The sequence below is a fragment of the Emys orbicularis genome, chromosome 7 (assembly GCF_028017835.1).
Source record: "Emys orbicularis isolate rEmyOrb1 chromosome 7, rEmyOrb1.hap1, whole genome shotgun sequence".
Taxonomy (NCBI): Eukaryota; Metazoa; Chordata; order Testudines; family Emydidae; genus Emys; species Emys orbicularis.
Genome location: NC_088689.1, coordinates 80631713 through 80651016, shown reverse-complemented (window position 1 = coordinate 80651016; position 19304 = coordinate 80631713). Strand labels below are relative to the sequence as shown.

The following is a 19304-nucleotide window of genomic DNA, read 5'->3' as shown; positions in this document are numbered from 1 at the left end:
GGGAATCATTTCAGAACATTGTTAATAGATGCCCAAAAAGCCACAATCAAGGAGGGAAGGCTGTACTGGTTAAAAAAGCTGACCTGGTTTAGAGAGGAAGTGAGGGCAGTTATAAAAAAAAGACAACAAATGGAGGAAAAGGGAAGTTGATAGTAATGAATATAAATCAGAAGTTAAGAATTGTAGAAAACTGATAGGGAAGCCAAGGGATACGAGAAATCTATGGCCGGCAGAGTTAAGGACAATGAGTTTTTAAAATATATTGGGCATAAAAAGCATCCTGGCAATGGTCTTGGTCCATTACTTAATGGACACGGTGGAATCATCAGTAATAATGGCAGAAGTGCTAAATAAATATTGCTGTTCTGTATTTGGGGGGGATCAGATGATACAGTCTCATCACATAGTAATTACACTCTCCCCATTTCACTAGTATCTCTGGTGGATGTTGAACAGTAGCTACTAACTAATTTTTAAATCAGCAGGTCAAACTTGCATCCAAGAGTTTCAAAAGGGCTGGCTGAGGAGCATGCTGGACTATTAATATTGATTTTTTTAAATAAGTCTTGGAGCACTAGGGAAATTCCAGAGGAGTGGAAGAACACTAATGTTGTGCCAATTTTTAAAATTGACCCAGGTAATTATAGGCTGGTCAGCCTGACATGGATCCTGGGCAAGAGAATGGAGCAAGAGAATGATATGAGACTTGATTAATAAGGAATTAAAGGAGGTTAATTAATCCAAATCAATGGGTTTATGGAAAATAGATCCCATCAAACTACCTTGATATCTTTTCAAGTTTGGTTAATAAAGGTTGATGTAATATGTTAGACTTTTCTAAGGTGTTTGACTTGGCACCACGTGACATTTTGATTACCTAGGGTTACCTAGGGAGGTGGTGGAATCTCCATCCTTAGATACTTTTCTAAAAGATCTGCTCTAGGAATTATCATGGGGCAGTTCTCTGGCCTGTGCTATGTGGGAAGTCAGACAAGATGATCACAAGGTTCCCTTCTGGCCTTGGCATCTCAGAATCGAAAGCCTTTCCAAATGGGAGTAGATTGATAGGGCCCATCTGATACTGGTAGTAGCAGATACACACTTGTCCCGCAAGTGCTGCCTTTCACTTCTTGCATTTGGTTTTGCTGCAGAGAACTGTGGGTGAAGGAGGGAGGGAGTATTTCAGCACAGGAATTGAAGAGGGCAAAAGTTTGTTTGTTTAGCTGTTTATTGCCCTGGGCCCAGAGCCAATGCCACCCTCATTAGAGCTGTAACTCATTAAACAGAATGACAGCTGTAAGATGCCTTCAGATAGTCAACAGGAATGTGGTCTGAAAGGGGGGAGATGTGAAGATGTGTCTTGTACAAATGGCTGCATTTCAGAATTGTGGAAAATCAGTTAATCCTTTGGGGCCCCAGCCAGGATCTGAGGTCAGAGCTTCCCCTGTGATAGCTGATGCTTCGCCACCCTTAACGCAGCAAGACTCATGTAGTTCCTTGATTTGTGCTAAGCATTGTGCAAGCCACTGTTGCAGAAGCAGCACAGAGCCCTGAATGCTGGTCTTTTCAGACTGTTTAAGAACAGGAGATGATGCAAACTGTTGAGGCAAACTACAGAGCTCAGAGTCTGCACTGTGGCAACTGGCCTTACATACGTCTCAGATAAAGACAGTAAAGCTAAAGCACCAGGGCTAGGCCCAGACCAGGTTCATGCACTGCCTTCAGGTCCCGCTTTTGCTTTCAGTTCCCTTTGCTAGTTCCTGAAACGTGCCTGTTCGGAGAGAAGAAAGGAATCTGTCTGGCCTGAGTATGCAGTGTTGTTGTAGCCGTGTCAGTCCCAGGATATTAGAGATCCAAGGTGTGCGAGGTAATATCTTGTATTGGACCAACTTCTATTGGGGAGAGAGACAAACTTTCTAGCTATACAGAGCTCTTCTGCAAGTCTGGAAAAGGTACTCAGTGTCACAGCTAAATACGAAGTGGAGCAGGTTGTTTAGCACAAGTAGCTAATGGTCCCTTGCAGTATGTGTTAACTACTTATGTCTGTCCTTAGTGTAATTCCAGCCAAAGCAGGCCTGCCACTTTGTGCACTGCCGTGATAGACCTTCATTGATCCAGATTCTATTTCAGCCTCTGCTCTGCCCACGAGCAGAAAATGAACGAGTCTGATACCCAGCCTCCAGGGCTTTATATTCTGCCATTCAGAACATTTGGGCCCTGTAAAGTTATAAGGGGATACCTACCATCCCACTGAGATCAGAGACAGCAGCTGGTTGGCTGATTAGCCCTGCTGCTGCACCTGGGAAAGAGCTGCACCTTAACTGGCTGATTCTCATAGAAGGAGGAGCAGGAAATGGAAGGGGGGCTGCAATACCTGCCAGAGGCTGCGGCCGCTGCTGGGCGGAACTGCTCTAAGAGACAAATGGACAGCGCCAGACTGTGGGAAGTCCTGTTACCACAAGGCTCTGAGGTAAGAGCCAGGAGCTTTTGGGGTGATGAACTGACAGATGTGAGGGACAGAGGTGGGGAAGATGATCTTGTTTGTTGAGGAGACTTGCAATAAAACAAATAGAAACCACCTTCCCTGGGCTCGTGAGAAGGTTTAAGGCAGAATTCCCCCAGGGAAGGCACTGGCCCAGCAAGTGCAAGCCTAGGTCGCAGCCAGAAAGAGGCGCTATAAAACAGGCCCCAATCCTTTAAAGTGTTAAAGGTGGCAGCTCAATTCTCCCCACAGGTCTTGAGCCTGCCCCCGTGACTTCAGTGCGCTCAGACCCACCCACCCCAATGTGTTCATGTGCCACTGCTGTGCTGTGAATCCTGCATGTGCAAACATAAACCATGCCACTGCGCCCAGTGGCCCTTTGGCTCATGCTCTTACCTGATCTCTGAAGCCACGCGTGGGATCCATGGGCACACCTGGCGTTAACCTCACTTAAGTGCTGCATCTGAACATTGGCCCTCTTCACCTCACTTGCAGCTGGAATCTGGTTGCCCAACGACATGGTGCCAGCCTAAGCAGAAACATTTCAGAGCTATGTGACAGGCCTGGGCTGGCCAAGTCATGTCCCAACGTCATGCAAGCTGTGGCCCAACACAAATCAGGCTGTTTTGCAGCATGGCAGTTCCTGATGGGTCACCACCCTCCAGCGAGGCTGGGGGAGGGTCTTCTGGACCCACCAGCAACGCCTCCTGCTGCCTCATCACTTCTCTTCGCCTCGGGATCCAGGTAGGAGAGAAGCCTCGGGGGGGCAGCAAGGCCTGGGAGGGGGAGTCAAGGCAGTAATAGGCAGGGGATGGCAGCTCCCCATCTCAGCGGTGCGGAGAGGGTAAGTGGGGGCTCCCTCTGAGCAGCCAGGGGAGGGGTGTATTTCAGTGTGTACTGGAGGTTGCCTTGTCAACCTGAAAGGATCACACATGCAGAGCCATAGGAGTAGAGGGGAGTTAGAAAGGCAAAAGACAGGCCAGGAACCATGGCCTGAGGATGTTTTTGAAGTCTCATGATTTGGGGGGCCAACCACATAGTATGTGGGGGTCCAACTCATGAGTTTGGCTCTCCTGAGGTTGGCCATACTGGATAAAGAGGCAGGATGAATAATAATATTCAGAGAATTCCACAAAAATCTGCCCACTTTCAAAACAGCTGCGGTCTCCCACTGTTCTCTGGGGGCACAGGCTGCCCATGTCTCCATTCACCTAGTCCTCAGAGTACTTCTCTCTTCCTCAGCATGGGAGGTCCACCCGTCCCCTGAAGGCAGCTTGGTTTCCCTCATGGTAAGAGGAATAGGCGATGGTGGCTGTTTTGAATAAAGGCAGCTAAGCTGAGGGAACCCTGTGGCCTCAGTCCTCTTTGAAGCCCTAGGAGAGAGTGGCCAATTCTCCATGGCGTTCTCTGAAGATTTTATGTGCCGGGTTCTGCTGACAGATGAACCATCAGTTACGAAAAATGATGGCCAAACATGAGCATATTTAATCTAAAAAACAGCTTATTGCACCATGAAGGAAAACAAACTCGAGGCTCACACGTGGCATTGCTTTTGTAGGCCGCACTTGGTGTTTTATCCAACTTTTTATGTGAAAATGGCTTGTCAGGTTTTCTGGGGGGAAAAAACCCCTATCCAATGAGAGAGACTATCACCGCTAGCAACTTTACAGGCTACTGCAGGGTGATTCAGTGGACTGGGACCCAGGAGGCCAGGGACCAATGTTTGGCTCTGCCACTGCTTTGCTGGTTGATCTTGGGCCTATCATGTCCCTCCCTGTGCCTCAGTTCCCCCATTAATAAAATGGGGATAATTGTACTGACCTCCTCCGTAAAGCACTTTGAGATCTATCAATGAAAAGCACTAGGTAAGAGCAAAGTATCGATATTGTTCGGTTGGCTAAGCCACTCCTTCTCTTTTCTGTGCTCTATCCATTTCAAATACATATGCCGAATGCAGGGAGAGGTGAAGCAGTGCCAGTGCAAAGGGCAGGCTGGGCAGAGGAGCCAGCGCACGGGCTAGTGTCACAGGACTCCAGTGTGGTTTGAGTGGTGGCTAGGCACTCATGTGGCACAGAGGTGAATTCAACCCAAACCCAGGTCAACAAATAACAAGGGGACCAATGAGTTGGCCTCAGGCCCTAGAAAGAGAAAACCAATGGGATCCATTATACAGGACTGTGGAAGAGAGGAAACCCTGCGGGGATTAGAGCAGCTTTCATGACACCTTTCCAGGAGTTTTTGCACCCCAACCGAGCCAGGAGAATTAGGTGGCGAATGCTAATGTGACCAAAGTCTCAGCTCTGCTCAAGGGCTAGGCAAGGAGGCTGTGCTTTTTTGTCTTTAGCTCTCAAAGCATGTTACAAAGAAGGTCCGCATTATCCCCTTTTACAGATGGGGAAACTGAGGCAGGGAGGTCACCCAGCAGCAGAACCAGGAATAGAGCATGCCTCTTCTGAGCCCCCCTACAGCGCTTAATCCACTACGCCACCCTGCTCCTAGCAGAGCTCGAGCCTTGTCTCTAGCCATTTCGGAACATCTTTGCTTGACGCCAAGAAAACAATCAGTAGCAGTGGTGGGATGGTGCTAGTGACAGGCCTAAGAACAAGGGGGGCAGGGATGAGCACGGACAGAACACCCATCTCTTTGGCCTCCCCTGTGCTCCCCCATCACTCCCCAGCCAGTGAGTGGCTGGGATGGAGCTGCTTAAACTAGCGGGGTGAGGAGCTCTTCCTGGTGAGAGCCAAGCCCTGGGGAATGTGGGTGAGGAAGGGGGGATTCTTGCACTGGAAGGATCCAGGCTCCACTCCGATTCCTCCTGCCCACATGCTCCCACTGGCCTGGTGAGGCGCTGGCATCCAACTGGCTCAGGAGTCTGATCGGGATTGGGGCCAGCCATGGGGAAGTGACTGAATGAGCCATGCTTGACTAACTCCCCATGCCAGCTTCTCACCCTTCTCACCCAGCTCCCACCCCCTTTCATTATGTTACTGCTCTGGGGATCTCTAGAGCCATTGCTTCCCCTCATTCAGACCAACCGGCCCCATTGATGAGGGATGGGTCTTGTTCCCTCTGACCACTCTTCCCCACTCGGCTCCTCCAACCGGTCCTCTTGGCCCAAAGCAGCCAGTGGCGCTCCAAGGATCGTCCCGATGCTTCTGCTCCTCATGCCCCCATTGAAAGGTTGTCAGGGCTGCTCAGAGGCCGTACTCTTTCCCTTGTCACCCTCCCCAGGACCCGCCCCCATCTACCACTGTCCCTTTTGTGGCATGACTCCCACAATGGAAGAGAGAACTCCAGGCCCTTCCCGTGGCTGAGTAACGTGGATGTGATCTCAGCCTGGACGTAGAAGAGGTACTTCCTGTAGATGTGTCCCACCTGCTATGGATAGGTGGCGCAGAGATGGCTTTTACACTCCTGCTCCATGTGCTACCAGAGACATGCCCAGCTGTTTCCTCCCCCTAGTGAGCTCCAGGCCATGATCAAAGAGAACTGAACTACTTACCCTCTGGCCCATTCCCCATTGCTGCTGCCACCCCACCCAGACATTCCTGGATAGGTTTCCCCCCTCACCACCGCTCTGATGCGATGCCCACTGTGTCGTGGTGCTTCCGTCTGCCCACGCTGGGGAGCAGCAAGACCAGGCAAGAGAGCAGCGGGACATGGAGGGCTGACAGTTTCCTTTGTGTGCAGGTCCCTGCCAGCCTCTGAGGAATGGCTGCTGACATTCACAAGAAGAAAGGCTGGGAAGTCCCCAACGGGTCCTTGGTGCCAGCAGATGGGCAACCCACAGAGAGGTCGGAGAGCCCCACCCCAGGGCTGGCTCAGGGCATGGAACCAGGTAGGGGCAGGGGATTATTGCATTCATAGGAGGGGCCATGCTCACTCCAGCTGTGCGATTGTTCTGCTGGCCCCGGGGGGAGGCCGAAAACAACTTCCCCTTTCATTTCCCGGGCTAGCTTGGGAAGGATACTGGGAGGAGCAGGCCACCCTAGCTGAGGTACCGTGACTGGGACGATGGACAGGTGCATAGGCCAACCAGCAGGAATGATGTGAGTGAGGGTCCATCTCTGGGCTGATCACGTCATGTTATCCCCATGGATTAAGCTGTCCAATGCATAGGTGTGGAAACTAGGGTTGCGGGGGGTGCCTGGTGCCCTGTGCCCAGGGCTCCAGCTGCCAGCCCTGCATGTGGGCTCCCGGCTGCCAGCCCTGCTCCCGGGGCTCCACTGCCAGCCCCGCCCCTGCCTCCAGCTGTGGCACCAGCCTTGGCCACTTTCCCCTTTCCGGGTGTCATTCCCACCCCCTGGAGACACGGCTCCCTGTTTCCGGCCCCAGCTGTGGCAGGGGGACACTGGTCCCATGGTGGCAGAGCTAGTGCTGGGAATGACCCTGGAGCCAGCATGGGGAAGAGTCTCCATCCTTGTTCTGAAGCTGCTATGGGATTAGTACAGACGTCATAACTGAGCCGCTTTCTCCATCCGGGAGCAGATCAGGAGAAGGGGCCCGACTCCATAACTGGGAAGATCTCTCACTTTGACTGGCGCCCCAAGGTCATGCCCACAACAAAAATGTCCGCCTGACCTTCTGACCCTGTCTCCGCCCAGTCCCACGTAGTGAATTCCTTCATGAGATAAACGGGTTGGAATAACGGGGGTTGGCTGGTGTAACGATGCAGCCTTTGGCGGGACACAACTGAGAGTATCAATTCAGGACAAATTGCTTAGAGCCGGGCAGTTACAACCCAAACCAGCCAAACAGAGGGGACTTCGGTTTTACCCCACTGGCTAATCATAAGTCATACAAGCAATTCCCTTAGATACTCCAGTTCTCTTGTATCACCACCAGCACCACTTGTTTTGGGGATGAATGGTTATGAAAACCAATACCCCAATAAAAGAAAAAAGGTTCTCACGATCCCAAAGGACCAAGCCCCAGATCCAGGTCAATATACAAGTCAGATCTTACCCACAAATCATGCTGTTGCCAATCCTTTAGAATCTAAAATCTAAAGGTTTATTCATAAAAAGAAAGAAATATAGATGAGAGCTAAAATTGGTTAAATGGAATCAATTACATAGAGTAATGGCAAAGTTCTTGGTTCAGGCTTGTAGCAGTGATGGAACAAACTTCAGGTTCAACTCAAGTCTCTGGAGTACATCCACAACTTGGATGGGTCATCAGTGCTTTGTTCAGAGCTTCAATTTGTAGCAAAGTTCCTCCAGAGGTAAGAAGCAGGATTGAAGACAAAATGGAGAGGTTTCCAGGGCCTTTTATATTCTTTCTCTTGTGGGCGGAAACCCCTTTGTTCTCCTGTGCAAAATCACAGCAACAAGATGGAGTTTGTAGCCACCTGGGCACGTCACATGTCTATGAATGATTCAGCTTTTTGCAGGCGGACGCCATTGTTTACATGTTAGTTTGAACATTCCTAGGAAAGCTCAGATGTGGATTGGCATCTCCCAAAGTCCATTGTCAGTTAAGTGTTTTCTTGATTGGGCACTTACTGAGAATAGTCCTTTCTCAAGAAGCTGACCAAATGCTTCACTGAGGCTACTTAGAATCAAACACATTGAGATACAAGTACATATCCAATATTCATAACTTCAAATACAAAACTGATACACATATACAGACAGCATAATCATAACCACCAAACTACAACCTTTCCATAGACACCTCACTTGACAACCTTTGTACAATATTTGCTGCAAATATATAACAGTGGTTGCAACAATGCTCTATCTATATGGTTACAGTTTAAGTCAATAACGTCACAGCTGGGTGATGGAATGGGAACACATGTCACAAGTCAAGGCTGCCATGTTTGCTGTGGGATGGTTGGTGGGGAAGCCATCCACCCCAGGGATTTATAGGCGAGACAGCATCCCACAAGCCCTCTATAGTTAATGAGAAACAACTGTGCAGTTGTTATGCGGCTCAGACGCCCTAGCCAATCAGCAAGCAGGGAATTGTGGAAGAGGACAATGAGCGTAGAGTGATGGGAATGTGGCCAGGACCATGACGCTAACAGGCCTGTGAAGGGCATGGGACCTGCAGTGACCCAAGTGGCCAGGATTCTGGGTTGGTGTCTCACCACCCTGGGCACAGTGGGATGGAGCCAGAGAGGGCATCTTTCCCCACGCAGTGACCTGCCGGAGGGGGTGAGGCTGGAACAATTATAGAATCATAGAAGATTAGGGTTGGAAGAGACCTCAGGAGGTCATCTAGTCTAACCCCCTGCTCAAAGCAGGACCAACCCCAACTAAATCATCCCAGCCAGGGCTTTGTCAATCCGGGCCTTAAAAACCTCTAAGGATGGAGATTCCACCACCTCCCTAAGTAACCCATTCCAGTGCTTCACCACCCTCCCAGTGAAATAGTGTTTCCTAGTATCCAACCTAGACCTCCCCCACTACAACTTGAGACCATTGCTCCTTGTTCTGTCATCTGCCACCACTGAGAACAGCCAAGCTCTATCCTCTTTGTAACCCCCCTTCAGGTAGTTGAAGGCCACTATCAAATTCCCCCTCACTCTTCTCTTCTGCAGACTAAACCAGCCCAGTTCCCTCAGCCTCTCCTCGTAAGTCATGTGCCCCAGCCCCCTCCTCATTTTCGTTGCCCTCCGCTAGTCTCCCTCCAATTTGTCCACAGCCTTTCTGAAGTGGGGGGCCCAAAACTGGATGCAATACTCCAGATGTGCCCTCACCAGTGCCAAATAGAGGGGAATAATCACTTCCCTTGATCTGCTGACAATGCTTCTACCAATGCAGCCCAATATGCCGTTAGCCTTCTTGGCAACAAGGGCACACTGTTGACTCATATCCAGCTTCTTGTCCTCTGTAGTCCCCAGGTCCTTTTCTGCAGAACTGCCGCTTAGCCAGTTGGTCCCCAGCCTCTAGCAATGCATGGGATTCTTCCGTCCTAAGTGCAGGACTCTGCACTTGTCATTGTTGAACCTCATCAGATTTCTTTTGGCCCAATCCTCCAATTTGTCTAGGTCCGTCTGGACCCTATCCCTACCTTCCAGCTTATCTACCTCTCCCCACATCTTAGTGTTATCCGCAAACTTGCTGAGGGTGCAGTTGATCCCATCATCCAGATCATTAATGAAGATGTTGAACAAAACTGGCCCCAAGACCGACCACTGGGGCACTCCGCTTGATACTGGCTGCCAACTAGACATCAAGCCGTTGATCACTACCCATTGAGCCTGATGATCTAGCCAGCTTTTTGTCCACCTTATAGTCCATTCATCCAATCCATACTTCTTTAACTTGCTGGCAAGAATACTGTGGGAGACCGTATCAAAAGCTTTGCTAAAGTCAAGCTTTCCCCATATCCACAGAGCCAATTATCTCATCATAGAAGACAGTCAGGTTGGTCAGGCATAACTTGCCCTTGGTGAATCCATGTTGACTGTTCCTGATACCTTGAGGTTCCATTGGGGGGAGCAGGCCCCCGGAGGGGAGGCCCAGCTGCAGGGAGCTCCACGCCGGCTGGGGATGCCCGACCCTTCCTCTGGGATCTTGGCAGTGCAGCTTCAGTGGCAACGCATCGCCAGCCCTTCTAACACACCCACCCCACTGCTGCCCCCAGGAAAGCTCCTGACAGAGGGGCCTCAGGCAAAGGGTAACGCAGGCTCGGGCTGCAGGGAGTTTGCTGGACTGGTTGCCAAGTGGGGGATGAGGAACAATCTGTGCCCCCCCTGCCCACCTGGGGATTTAGATAGCACGGTTTGCAGAGGGCACTCCCTGGTGAGGGATGGTGCCATGGAGTCTGGACGTGATCTATGGGGAAAAAACAAGTTACTGCCCTGGTGCAGTGCTGGCCCTTTAAATGTGTGAGTCACAGCGACACAAGAGCTGTCATGCGCTCCCCCCATCAGGGTCATGTCCACTGGGAGGGGACCCCGCTAGGAGCATGCCGTCTGGGCCCTTGGTGGCTGGTTTACTCTGCTCAATCACCCCCTGCCCCTCGCTCCCTGCAGGGGCTGGACAAGGCTCCCTCCACCAACCCCCAGCGCTGGGGCTGGCTCAGTGGGCAAAGGCTGTAGGCACAGAGGCTGGGGATTCCCTTGCCCTGTGCCCAGTCCCCTGTGTTATGCCTTGGGCAGCATCTCTAAACCACAGGTCTGCATAGCTGGCCCAGACTAAAGTCCCCCCACAGCTCCGGAGCAGAGATAAGAGAGGCCATAAAACAAGGCACCTGCCCCAGCCTTGTGCTGGGATGGGAGGGGAAGGAGGTGGTGGTCACGCTGTCTGGAGAGGCTCAGGACCCTGACTGGCGACCTCAGGACAGACTGTCACAAACAGGGCAGACACCCCAAGCTGGTGGTCTATAATCAGATTTCACCATGCCAGTAACAAATGTGAACTCCTGGATCACTGTCACAGTCTCACCATGGAGTCACAGACAGTCCCCAAATTATCCTGCCACCCAGACAAATTGGATTTAGTGATAAATGGTCACTTACATCAAAAATCACACCACATATTCAGGTTGCTCCCAGTCCCAAGAGACCAGTCACTTACCCCAGATCAGTTGGTCCCCTAGATCTTACTCCAAAGACCACACCTGTGGCCAGTCTGTAATAAGCTATCTAAAAGGTTATTAACTAGGAAAAAGGTATAAGGGAGTTATTTACAGGTTAAAGCAAGTGAACATATCCACCCCAATGAGTTACCGTCTATTCCTAAGAGTGAACGAGTTGTAGTGATCTGGCAATTCAAAGTCTCTTTCAGGGTGGACTCAGGAGGCACCCCCTGAGGATCTCTGGCTTCAGGTTAGGCCATGTCTACACTAGCGAGCTTACAGCGGCACAGCTGTCCCAATGCAGCTGCACCGCTGTAAGAGTCCTCGTGTAGCTGCTTTATGCCAGCGGGAGAGAGCTCTCCCGTCGACATAATAAAACCACCTCCACAAGCGGTGGTAGCTGTGTCAGTGGGAGAAGCTCTCCCACTAGCACAGTGCTGTCAACAATGGCACTTCTGTCAGTGTAACATGTCATTCAGGGTGTGTTTTGTTCACACCCCTGAGCGACATAAGTTATACCGACAAAAGTGGTCATGTAGACATGGCCTTAGAGTCTCTGGCCCTTCAGAGTTCAAACAGCCAAAAAGATGGAAAACTTTCCTGTGACTTGGTTTTATTTTCTTCATTCAGCTTCCAAGTCCGCAGGACGAGCTTCCTTGCAGGTAGTATTTCCAAGGTGCAGATAGGACCGTTAACTAATCCTTTGTATTGCGATGTTTCTTGATGGCCCATCTGATTTTTATAGTCCTTCTGGAAGGGTGGGGGGACAATTCCTGTGCCTGGGTTCACAAATTCAGAGCAAACATTTTCAAAGTTATAAACCAAAGCTTACCTCTCTTCTTATAGCCTGGGATACAGACATTGCAAGCGAGATTAATGCAGGCAGCAATTTACAAGCGTTTCATAGAGTCTAAACCAGGGGTCTCAAACTCAAATGACCACGAGGGCCACATGAGGACTAGTACATTGGCCAAGGGCCGCATTACTGACACCTCCCGCTGCCACCCTTGGCCCCGCCCCCACTCCACCCCTTCCATGAGGCCCTGCCCCCATTCTAACCCCTTCCCTGAAATCCCCACCCCAACTCTGCCCCCTTCCTGCTCCCAGGGACGGCAGGAGGGGTGTGGGGTGTGGTGGGGGCTCAGGGCAGGGAGTTGAGGTGTGGGGTGCAGGAGGGGTGTGGGGTACAGCAGGGGGTTGGGCTGCAGGAGGGGTGCGGGGTACAGCAGGGGGTTGGGCTGCAGGAGGGGCTCGGGGGGGCGGGCTCCGGCCCGACACGCACCGGGGGCAGGGCAGGCCGCCTGCCTGCCTGTCCCCGCACCACTCCGGGAAGTGGCCGGAACCTGCGGGAGGAGGGGCACAGGGGTCTGTGTGTTGCTGTTGCTTCAGGCACCACCCCCAGCAGCTCCCATTGGCCGGGAACGGGGAACTGCGGCCAATGGGAGCTGCTTGGGGCGCTGCCTGAAGCAAGAGCAACACACAGAGCCCTGTGCCCCCCCTTCCCCACGTTCCGGCCGCTTCCCGGAGCGGCAGGAGGCAGGGCAGGCAGGGAGCCTGCCCTTCCCCCGGTGCGCGTCAGGCTGGAGCTGCTCTAGGTAAACGCTGGGGGGAGGGGGGCGGGGGGGCCGCGAGGAGCTCGCGGGCCACAGAAAACAACCCCGCGGGCCGCATGCGGCCCCCGGGCCACGTGTTTGAGACCCCTGGTCTAAACAACCAATGTCTTATAAGAATGTAATACCTCTTTTGAGGAAAACAACCATACAGGTGAAGTAGTCTGGTCTCCAGCTATGAGTCTGTCAGTTCTTAGCTAATGCCTGCAGCTTGGGAAAAAGCTGGTATCTGGCCTGCCAGCATCACCAGGGGTGCAGGGGTTTTGTGTGTGCAGCTGGCATGGCACAACCCCAGTAGGGCACAGATAGGTCCGGCAGCGCCATTCTGTGGCACCATTCAGAGGACAGCTAGGCTCTACGGTCAGCCATGTTGGTTTCTCTTTGCAGGTGTCTGGACAGCCCGACGGCCATGAGAGACTGAGCCAGCCGGGCCCCTGGGTGCAGGCATCAGAGGTGCTGGCTCTGCTTTAGGAGTGGGCCTGCTCTGCTACAGAGATGGGGCTCTAACACAGGGTGGGGTTCAGAGACTTGGGGTATCGGCCTCTCTCTAGCGGGGGGAATGGGGCCTGACTTTGTTATTGGTCCTGCAGGGGTCGAGTGGGGTTCCCCTCCATCTGTGGTGTCTCCCAGGGTCTGGCTCATTTCTCTCCACCATCCAGTCGGCTGTCCTAGCTTGTCTTGGAGCAGTCATCTTGGCGCTGGAGAGGAGAGGCTAAAGCTCTCCGGTGTCTTGGTTTCCAGGGGCAGGCCAGGAGGGGGCGATGTTTGTTCACACCCGGTCCTACGAGGACCTGACGAGCCCTGAGGATGGAGACGTCGTGTCCAGGAGCTCTGAGGAAGGGCGAGGGGACCAGGCAGACCAGACCAGCATAGAACAGATCAGCAAGGACTTCAGTGAGCTCAGCACACAGCTGACAGGCATGGCGTTAGACCTGGAGGAGGAGATGAGGCCGAGCCAGGAGGACAAGATGGATCTCTCGCTGCAGACGGCCCGGAGGGACTCAGCGCGGTCAGAGAAGGAGGACGAGGACGTGACCATGGAGACCTGGCGCATGCATCAGAAGCATGTGTTCGTGCTGAGCGAGGCGGGCAAGCCAGTGTATTCCCGCCACGGCTCAGAGGAGGCGCTGTCCAGCACCATGGGAGTGATGATGGCCCTAGTGTCCTTCCTGGAGGCAGAGAAGAATGCCATCAGGTCTATCCATGCAGGTACCATTGCAGGCAAGGGCCACTTGATGGCACATGCTGCCTCGGGGAGTATTAGCTGTACCTTAGATGTGATGCTCCGCTGTCGACCGCTGCACAGAGCGGCCGGAGCACTGGCTTGGACAGGAGCTCACTGCTGTCCTGGGAGCAGGACAGGCGCTGGGCCCGGCCTCCAGCTGCACACACAGCTGCCTGATTTGCAAGTGCAGTTACCACAGCCGCGTGTGCGAATCCGGGCATCCGCTGTTGGTGAGTGCTTTAAATGTGCGTGCAAATTGGGGGCACTGTGAGATGGTTACAGAGGGAGGCAGATGAGGAGACTAGGGGCCTGTGTGTTGGTGTCTCCCTGGAAAGGGCATACGAAAGCCTGTGGCTCTGACACAGTGCAGGGGAAGCACTGGGTTTCCCTTCCCTGGCTAGGTCCAGGAATACTGGATTGCTGGAGGAGCTTACCCTCAGTGTCCACCTCACTGCAAGGACAGCCATCCTTGCTTCTCAGGCCTGACTGACACTGAAAATGTAGGTTGATTAGCTGCATAGAGACAGAAGCTAGGTCTTCTATTGGCCTAGGTGCGTCTACAACAGGGGTTAGGTCGTCGTAGCTACGGTGCTTCCCGTAACTACGACGACCTAACCCCTGGTGTAGACGCAGCTAGGCCAACAGAAGACCTACCCACCATCACTCAGGGAGGTAGTATTCCTAAACCCATCGGTTCGTGTAAGCTGTGTCTGTGGTACGGGGTTGCGCCAGCATAGTAGTGCCTGTAGCGTAGACGTGGCCTCATTCGCTGACCCTCCGGAGCCACGAGAGCTCCCTGGTGTTTCCCAGCGGCGTGCTGCCCTGGGCTGATGTGTCCCTCTCTCTCCTCCCACGCCGGGCAGATGGCTACAAGGTGGTCTTTGTGCGCCGGAGCCCCCTGGTGCTGGTGGCCATGGCCCGGACGCGGCAGTCGGAGCAGGAGATCGCCCATGAGCTCCTCTACATCTACTACCAGATCCTCAGCCTGCTCACCTGGACCCAGCTCAACCACATCTTCCAGCAGAAGCAGAACTATGACCTACGCAGGCTGCTGGCGGGCTCCGAGCGCATCACTGACAACTTGCTGGACCTGATGGCTCGGGACCCCAGCTTCCTGATGGGTGCCGCGCGCTGCCTGCCAATGGCAGCGGGGCTCAGGGACACCGTGAGCACCTGCCTCCAGCAGGCCAAGGCCAAAAGCCTGGTGTTCTCCATCCTGCTGTCCAGGAACCAGCTGGTGTCTCTGGTGAGGAGAAAGGACCAGTTCCTGCATCCCATTGACCTGCATTTACTCTTCAACCTCATCAGCTCCTCCTCCTCCTTTCGTGAGGGCGAGGCCTGGACTCCTATCTGCCTGCCCAAGTTCAACTCCAGCGGCTTCTTCCATGCCCACATCTCATACCTGGAGCAGGACATGGACCTGTGCCTGCTCCTGGTCTCCACCGACCGTGAGGACTTCTTCACTGTCTCCGACTGCAAGCGCCGCTTCCAGGAGCGCCTGTGGAAGCGTGGCGTGTCCCATGCCCTGCAGGAGGCCCTGCGCACCCCCTTCTACAGCGTCTCCCAAGTGGGGATCCCGGACCTCAGACACTTCATCTACAAATCCAAGAGCTCGGGGCTCTTCACCAGGTGAGAGTCGAGGTGGGCGTGGTCTCCATCGCCAGACGCGGAGCCAAGGGGAACGCGCATGGCTGGGATGAGTCCTTGGGGCTGCTCTGTGCCATCAGAACACAGGGGTAGCTCCCAGCTGTGGCCATGACAATCAGTGCCAGCCAGGGCTGCTTCCCTGCCTGCCAGATCCTGGACTGCTACTAAGCTGGTGTCAGGGACTGATGGTGCCTGGGTCAGCCTGTGAGTCTCACGGTGCCCCAGAGCCACCACTTGTGCTTACAGCTGGCATTGCATTAGAGCCACACATGGCACCTCATGCACCACAGTGCAGGTCAGGGACACACGAAGCCCTGGGGTGTGTCATTGGGGGGCAGGGTGGGTCTCTCCCAGGTGTGCCCTGAGCAGCGGACTGTGGGGGGCACTCAGTGCAGAGGGGATCCTTGCAGGCCTGGCACAGGGCTCGAGGGTGGCAGCTCCAAGGGGGTGCCCTGCAGCCAGAGTCAGGGAGCTCACGAAGCAGCTTTCCCACCCTGACAGTGATTGGTGCTTGGGAGAAGACACCCGCCACACCAGCCTGAATGCCTCATGTTCCCAGTGCTGCTCCCAACAGTGCAGCTTCCCGCTGCTGGCCAAGGTAGGCCAGGCTCCAGGCAGCTGGTACCAGATGGGTCTAGACCCTGTCTGCACTAGTGCTCCCAGCACTGTTCCGGCTCGGGGAGCTGCATCACTGGTGGCATGATGGGAGGGGGAACATCCAGCCAGGCTGCAGTGTGTGACTCCAACTGCAGCCGGCTTCCTAATGGATTGCTCTGGAGGGCTCACTTACACCCATCCCCCAGACCCGTACACCTTGGGTCCTGGACTGTCCCCCACTGGGGGGTGGCACTGATCCTCAGGGAGCCCTGTGGTTGGTCTAGGAACAGCTGCCAGGATTCCAGGGCAATGCCATCCAGAAGGTCCCCTTGTGCATGGCTTGAAGACTGGTATGGGCTGGGGGGCGTAGAGAGGCCTCCATGTCAAATCCTGGCAAAAAGCAAACACCAGGAAGGTCTCCACTGCAGTGGTCTAGCAAGGCCTGTGTGTTCATTTGCATATTACATTACCCAGACCTCTTTGCACCAGAGACAGGGCTTGGAGAAGGACATGCTCCTCCTCACCTTGCAGGCTAGCTGCTCTTCACAGCGCCCCATGCTGGGTCCTTCATTGGGTCCAAGAGTTTCCTTGAGAGGAGCTGGCAGTGACAGGCAGGTGCCAGCAAGTGTGCAATTTCCATCAGAGTCACCTGCAACAAGCTGGCAGACATGGGTGGGTGCTGGCTACCGGTGATCTCCATCACCCTGCAAGGTATGCAGGTCAGTTGCACGTGCTGCCCACTGGGTTCAGTAGCTTTGTGTGACCCACTGCAGTTGTCCTGGGACAAAGAGTTCCATTGCTCTGTTGCGTGGAGCTTACCCTGGTCAGGTTAATGTTCTGGGGGGTTAATCAAAGGGCAATTTGTTTTTTCCAGCCCTGAGATTGAGGCTCCCTATGTCAGCGAGGAGGAGAAGCAGAGGCTGCTGGAGCTATACCAGTACCTTCACAGCCGTGCCCACAACTCCTCCCGCCCCCTGAAAAACATCTACTTCACAGGACCCAGCGAAAATCTCCTGGCTTGGGTAAGAACCACTCATCCTTCCATCAGCTGCCCCACATCTAAAGAGTGTGGATCAGCCAAGCCTCTGTCATTTGAGCTAAAGGATTAATGCTGGCAACAGTAGTAGACTTTTCTCCTCTTATTAGGACCAGCCACTAGAGGGGGCAAAGACCCACATGCCATGATGGGGATAACAAGCTGAGATAGGAGAGCTAGAGTACACTGAAGTGGTCTGGCTAGCGTGTATGTTCCTCTGTCCTCTGCATGGAATTTCCTCTGCATGGAACCTGGATACCAACACACAGTCAGGATAAGTGCCTGGGAAATACATGGGGGAGAGAGAGAAAATAAGAACTGCTCAGTGTGTGTCACAAGCCCTATACTGTTTGCTGCTCAGGGGAATCTCCTTTAGTTCAAGTGGCAGAGTCCTAGGCTTTTGGCAGGCCAATCTGAGTTCCAGCACTGTCCCCACCATGGAGTTCCAAATGGCCATGGTTTTGCAGCACAGTGACAACCATGATGTACACGGTAACCAGGGGTTTCATAGATGATTCCATCTAATCTGCCCCCCTCTGTAGAGACTGCCCCACAATTATTGCTGTTTGAACTAGGGCAGATATTATAGAAAAACATCCCATCTGGATTTAAAAATGGTCAGTGATGGAGAACCCACCACAACCCTGGGTAAGTTGTTCCCATGGTTAATTCCCCTCACTGTTAAAAATGTACGCCTTATTTCCAGTCTAGATTTGCCTACCTTCAGCTTCCACCCATTGGTCTGTGTTAGACTTGCTGGCCTGAAGAGCCCATTGTTAAATATCTGTTCCCCTTGTAGGTACTTCACCTTCTTGTTGTTAAGCTAAATTGATTGAGCTCCTTGCGTGTCTCACCATAAGGCAGGTTCTCCAATTCTTTAATCAGCCTCCTGGCTCTTCTCCGAACCCGCTCCAATTTGTCAACGCCCTTCTTTGCTGCCGTACTCTCTTGCTGCTCCTCTGAGAGGCCATCTCTAGCGTGCATCCTCACACAAACAGCTGTGAGACCTTTAGGTTGTAGCACAATGATGCTGCGGGACCCCGTGGTGATACAGTGTGAATACACGGCAAAAGACTTCTAGTGTTGTTCTGCAAGCTGGGGGTTGCCCCCTGCTCTGGCTTTTGTGGGAGAGTCCTAGTCTTGTCGGAGTCCTTGATGTGCCAGCATGTACCCATTGCAGCGTGCACCCATTGCAGCATGCAATGCTCCATGTTGAGCTGAGATAGTTTCCAGTATGCAGCGCAAGGCCTTTCCACAGGCCTCATCTCCATGTTAGAGATGAGGGTTGCTGCGTTCTAGGAAAAGTAGCTGCTGGTCTAGGGCATGAGTGGGCATAACTTGGGCATCTCCCTGGGATGGAAAGGTTAAATCCATCGTTTTTTTGTACAGATCCAGGGAGCTCCCAGGGGGAAGGGATGGCCCTTACAGGGTTTAAACTTTCATAAGCAGAATGGAAAATGTTAATTACTGAAATGTGCCAACCACCTTTGCTCCCCAGTTAGGAGGTGGAAAACCCTGTCCGCTTGCAGTCTCTAATGTACGTGTCTTCATAACCCCCCCATGCAGCAGTGCTGCCCTCCCCATTGCTGAGATGGGGAAACTGAGGCCAGAGAGACTACGTGATCTGGGCCAAGATCTGTAACAGGGCAAGGAATTGAATCTCCATCTCCTAGATTAGTGACCTCATCGCTGGGCCATCCTCCTGGACCCCTCCTGGCATCTGGAGGCAGGCTCTGTGCCCAGGCACTGACTGGGATTGGCTCCCATCTCTCCCCTAGGTGACCAGTGCCTTCGAGCTCTACGTATGCTACAGCCCCCTGGGGACCAAGGCAGCCGCCGTCAGCGCTGTCAACAAGCTGATGAAGTGGATCCGCAGGGAAGAGGACCGACTCTTCATCCTGACACCGCAGACCTACTGATGGGTGCTGTGCCATGCCAGCCATGCCCAGAGCATTCCCGGCTCCGATCAGAACACCCCCCGGGGCAGGCCCCGCCCTCCCGATGTGCGTGGAGGATGGCGGGAAAGGGACACCCTTGGGAAGCAGAGCCCTCTGCCCCCCAACGCAGGGAAAGCACATTAATGGGGTTGTTAAATAGCAGATTTTAGAGACCCTAAAGCTTCCCGAGATGCCTGGCGCTGTGACCAGGACCCAATGGAGACCCCTGCTACTGAGG

General features: G+C 53.3%; 1 protein-coding gene across 2 annotated transcripts; it reads left to right on the top strand.

Moving 5' to 3' along the window:
- The first annotated feature begins 6193 nt into the window (after nt 1-6193).
- MON1A (MON1 homolog A, secretory trafficking associated) lies at nt 6194-19048 on the top strand. 2 transcript variants are annotated; one of them, XM_065408404.1, is made up of 5 exons: nt 6194-6320; nt 13366-13833; nt 14713-15478; nt 16968-17115; nt 18908-19048. In XM_065408404.1, the coding sequence occupies exons 1-5, from the start codon at nt 6194-6196 to the stop codon at nt 19046-19048; spliced, it is 1650 nt and encodes a 549-aa protein (XP_065264476.1). The 2 variants fall into 2 exon arrangements, with proteins under 2 accessions (XP_065264476.1, XP_065264477.1); XM_065408405.1 differs by lacking the exon at nt 13366-13833.
- Nucleotides 19049-19304: the final 256 nt, after the last annotated feature.

Excerpts from the sequence above, each read along its gene's own strand:
- MON1A (XM_065408404.1), top strand. The coding sequence starts at position 6,194 with ATGGCTGCTGACATTCACAAGAAGAAAGGCTGGGAAGTCCCCAACGGG. Across the intron at positions 13,834-14,712 it reads CATCAGGTCTATCCATGCAG|ATGGCTACAAGGTGGTCTTT; the intron begins GTACCATTGCAG and ends CACGCCGGGCAG. Across the intron at positions 17,116-18,907 it reads GCGAAAATCTCCTGGCTTGG|GTGACCAGTGCCTTCGAGCT; the intron begins GTAAGAACCACT and ends TCTCTCCCCTAG.